At 34.9% G+C, this 4,671-nt stretch overlaps 1 protein-coding gene across 2 annotated transcripts; it reads left to right on the top strand.

The window, feature by feature from the left end:
* Window positions 1-718: 718 nt before the first annotated feature.
* Window positions 719-4,671, top strand: LOC109813306 (squamosa promoter-binding-like protein 13A). 2 transcript variants are annotated; one of them, XM_029274376.2, is made up of 4 exons: window positions 719-1,004; window positions 1,331-2,000; window positions 2,529-2,665; window positions 3,671-4,671. In XM_029274376.2, exons 2-4 carry the CDS (start codon window positions 1,333-1,335, stop codon window positions 4,390-4,392), a joined length of 1,527 nt encoding a protein of 508 aa, XP_029130209.1. In that variant the 5' UTR covers window positions 719-1,004; window positions 1,331-1,332; the 3' UTR covers window positions 4,393-4,671. The 2 variants fall into 2 exon arrangements, with proteins under 2 accessions (XP_029130209.1, XP_020233061.1); XM_020377472.2 differs by having other exon boundaries at window positions 1,195-2,000.

Below are 4,671 nucleotides of genomic sequence, written 5' to 3'. Positions count from 1 at the left end.
ATCGAATCTAACTTTTTTATATTTTATATTTTTTTCATGAATTTGTATTAGAGATAAATAGATGATTTTACTGAAAATTTTCAAAGAGATTGATAATTAATTTTAATCTCATATGAAATTATATCTTCCTTTGATCTAATATTTTTGCAACCAAATATATAAAAAATAATTATTGAATTTCATTGGCTTATTCCGGTGCTCTACTAGTTAAAGTACTTCTCAAAGTATCCATTAATTCTATTAATGATTAATTTTTTTAATAAAAAATTAGTTGATTTGTTTAGTAAAGCTTTTTCTAACAATTGTTTTTACTTATTTAAATTTGAGACCTTATGTAAGTGATTATTTTAGCTTCACTTAATCTATAATATTTTCAGATTTACATATATAATTTCAATAATTAAAAATCTTTTTTTTGTTCTACCAGTATTACCAACTGATAAAAACCTAATTTCAATCGGTAATACTATAATTATTATTGACTTAACAGTTTTTTCATACAAGAGAGATTTATACTTGCAATAATGTTACTAGCAATAATGTGACTAATATTGATGAGTTTTTACACGGACAAAAGGCTGAATACAATTATTTTTGCTGCATAAATCGTTTTGACAATAGAGTGGATAATTATGGAGTTATTAAAAATCAATTTAGTAAAAAGTGATATTTCTTGTATGAAATTAATAGTTTATTGAATTTCCTTGGCTTTGAGTTGCATCAGCCTCAGCCTCATTCCACTGCTCCACTGGTTCAAGTACAGTGGTAAAGTGGGTCTCTTTCTCTCTCTCTCTCTCATGATTCAAGCAACTTTTATAGTCATCCTTTTCCAAGTGACTGAATGGCTTTTCCCATTTATTATCTGGATTGTGTTTTTGCCTCCATTCAGTTCTCTGCTTGAGCTGACACACTCTTTGCATTCAGCATATTAACCTGTTACCACCGTGTTTCTGGATTCATATCACGTGGGGTTCTGACATTTTTGTAGTTTCTTTGCTGTCCGGGTACCTCCTCTTCATGTTCTTTTTAACTTCTTATCTTTTTTTTTTTTTTTTTCTCTCTCTCTCTTTTGGTTTTGGGGTTTAAACTTATTTGGTTTCTCATCAATTAAGAAACTTTTTTTGAAACAACTTTTGTGTTTGCTTTTCCATCTTTTCCTTGTTGTGGCTCTCATGTAACTTGCACCCTGCACAGTGCCCTTTTTGAAGACTTTTAGATGGTTCCTCTTTGTTAACCTGAAGCTGTGTGTGCAAATTGACATTCTGATGCTTTTGAGACACTCTTGAAGTGGGGTTATATGGTTTCTCTGATCCTTTCTTGTGTGTGCAAGTGATGGAGTCTTGGAGCTTTGTTGGTGAGGAGAAAGGGTATGTCTCCAATGGAGCACTCTCATCTCCCAACACACTTGGGAGAAGCAAAGGTTCCTTTTTGGGTTGGGAGCTGAAGACCCCATGTAGTTTTTCCAATGACATGTTGGCTTTGGGTCAGCAAAATGTTCAGGATCAAGGTTTTGAGGAGTTGGGTTTTCCAGGAATGTTGGGTAATAAGCAATTGTTTGGTGATCCTATTAGAAAGGTGGATGATGTTGTTGTTGACTGCAGAGTCACTAGTCCTAGTCCCGTTGTGGCTGCCCCAAATGCATTTTCTGCAAGGGGGGACTTCAATTCCAAGCTTTCAAACTCTCTTGGGGACTCTAATGGTGCCAATTCACTCATTGATTTGAAGCTGGGTAGGTTTGGTGACCATGGAGATGCCATGGTTCCAACATTTTCCAAGGGAGCCCCCACTTTGTCTTCATCTGAGTCCTCTACACCACAGAAAAGGGTGAGAGCTTCTGGGGTCCATTCTCAGACTGCTTATTGTCAAGTCTATGGCTGTAACAAGGATCTGAGTGGTTGCAAAGACTACCACAAGAGGCACAAAGTTTGTGAGGTTCACTCCAAAACTTCCAAAGTTATAGTCAACGGCATTGAACAAAGGTTTTGTCAGCAATGTAGTAGGTTGGTCAATCTTCCAAGATTTCACTTTCTTCACTTTCATGTCTTTTAACTTGCAGATTTGGCCCTCCCAAAGGCTTACCTCCTTTTTCACATAAATTGGAAAGCTAAACTGTGGTTTTTTTTTTTTTTTTTTTTTTTTTTTTTTTTGCCTCAATTGCATGTTATGAGTTTCAAAAGCCTCTATTTGATTTTTTTCCCTTCACCCTATGTGGTTTATGATACCATTCTTTACCAAATTATATACCTTATTGTTTTTCTGAGTTACTTCAAATCTGCCTTATTGGGAAAAAGTTGGTTAACCAATTTTAACCGTTCAAATTAATCATCTTTGGGCTCTTGGATATGCTTTTTTTGCTAAACAGATCTATTCCTTTTGGGATCCTACTTCTCTTTAAGAAATGGAGGAAACCACCCTTTCATGTATATTCCTATTAACTGCATTATTTTTGCTCCAGATTTTCTAAAATAGAGAAGCCTGAAATAAGGTGTATGGTTATGATGATATATAATGTTTAGCTTACTATCCAGGTTTCATTTGCTGGTTGAATTTGATGATGGTAAGCGTAGCTGTCGTAAGCGCCTTGCAGGCCATAATGAGCGTCGAAGAAAGCCTCAAGTTGGTATTCACTCTGGAAAAGCTGGGAGATTGCTTCAGCCTTATAGTGGTAATACTTGTTTATGAAATTATTATGTCATGATAAAGAAAGCTTCTCACTCTTTCCCTTTGAAATTTTCATCCTTCCTGGAATCACATGAAGATGCGTATGCATCTATTGCTTTCCTTGTTGATTACTTTTCCATCATATTTGCTCAAGTTCAAAATTAGAGGATTATTGAATTGCTATAACTTACTAATCCTTCACAGCTCATGTTTGACTGCTTGATTACAAAAGATAAGATCCAGATATAGTGCGTGTTTGTTTTACTCTGTTCCTAAATTCCAAAGCACGTTCAACGTAATTTCACTCTTATATAACTTTTGCATTGAATGGAACTGGATGATAATACAAACATGCCTATAGAAGCTTGGCGTAATAAAGTTGGTTCCCTTAGTTTGTTTTACCCTTTTCAAAGGCTTTCTCTATTATACATAATCAAAGAAAATGAATCAAATTATGTTCAATTTTGTAACTTCTCAAATTTGAGATGTTTCTGGGGAACTCTGTAGCACATTTGTTTTACTATTTTCATTTTTAAATATTTTTAAAGTGATATATTCATGTATGTGTTCATATTCTCAACCCCCACCACCAAAAAAAAGCTATAGTGCTTTTTGAATGCTGATTGACACTGGATGTACATTTACAGCATTTGCTGCTTTAGTACCAGTCTTTAACAGTTGTCATTTTATCTGAATGTTTATTTTCCTCTTATATTCTCCCACATGTGTTGATTTTGTGCCAATCTTTATCTGTTGTCATTTTTCGTGTTATCTGTAGCTTTACTTTGGATTCTTTGGTCCCATGGTGAATGTGAACCATAACCATAAGTGACTTCCTCAAAGAGAATATTGGTATCATTTCCTTCAGAAATGATTTAAATTCACTATATACATAATCATGCTTGAGTGGTACATTAATTTTGTTCTGAGAATAAAGTTGTCTGTTTATGTCCAATCACTAACTCTTCTTATTATCATTAAAATGAAATCTAATGCATTGTTCTTGCAGATAGCAGATTCCAGGAAACAATGCTAACATCATCCTTTATCTGCCAAGAAATACTCCCCAGTGGGGTCTTGTCTTCTGAGAAATATGGAGCAAGTAACTGGTGGAGACCTATAGAAGCTGAAGACACCAATGGTTTTACTTTTAAGCCACTTTCTTCCATTCCTATTACCAATGGACATCCTCAATCAAGATCTCTATTCCCTTCATACACCGAAAAACAAGTGCAATTTCTTAACAAAAACAACAACCAATATCATCATCCACCTTCCCTTGGTGGCCAAAATTCCGGGTCACAATTAGTATTCCATGACACTTGCTTAGGAAGTGAGGACTTGAATGTTTTTGATACAGAATTATCAGGAATTTCTGACTCTGGCTGTGCTCTCTCTCTTCTGTCATCTCAATCCCAGAACTCTTCAAGCCATAGGCACTACAGCATGAGTGAGGTTTCTGAAAAGATGATGGGAATAAGTTCACAGGATTCAAGTGGGGTGTCAGATAAGTTTCCATCTGCGGATGGAACTCCTCTTGATCTCAGTCATCCCATACTCATATCAGATAGTAATGAAATTGTCAATTTTGAAATGGCAGAAGGGATCTTCCAAGGTTGCACTGAAGATGGCCTCACCATTGACTTGCTTCAACTATCATCAAGAAATGTCACAATGCAACTGCATGGTGGCACCACTCCACCACTATCATCAAGAGATGATTATGATTAGCCTTCAAACTATGTTAAGAGATCAACAAGTTAAATTGGCCATTATACTAATTGATTAACAACCATAAAACACCCAACCTATGGTGTAATTTGGAATGTAAAGAGTGGCAAAATTTATTTCATCTCTACAATGTGCTAAAACCGTAAGTTAATTCATACTTTGCATTTTGATTATTGTTTTTCTTTCTTGCAGGGGTATGATTTTCTATGTAGGTAATGTAAATGAACAATAATGTCGTTGTAGTATAGTAGTTTAATATATTTTTAAGTGTTGTGTTAA

The sequence above is a fragment of the Cajanus cajan genome, chromosome 6 (genome assembly GCF_000230855.2).
Source record: "Cajanus cajan strain Asha chromosome 6, NIPB_CcT2T_4, whole genome shotgun sequence".
In the NCBI taxonomy this organism is placed as follows: Eukaryota; Viridiplantae; Streptophyta; class Magnoliopsida; order Fabales; family Fabaceae; genus Cajanus; species Cajanus cajan.
The sequence above is the reverse complement of the archived record's forward strand: the minus strand, read 5'-3'. Positions and strand labels throughout refer to the sequence as shown.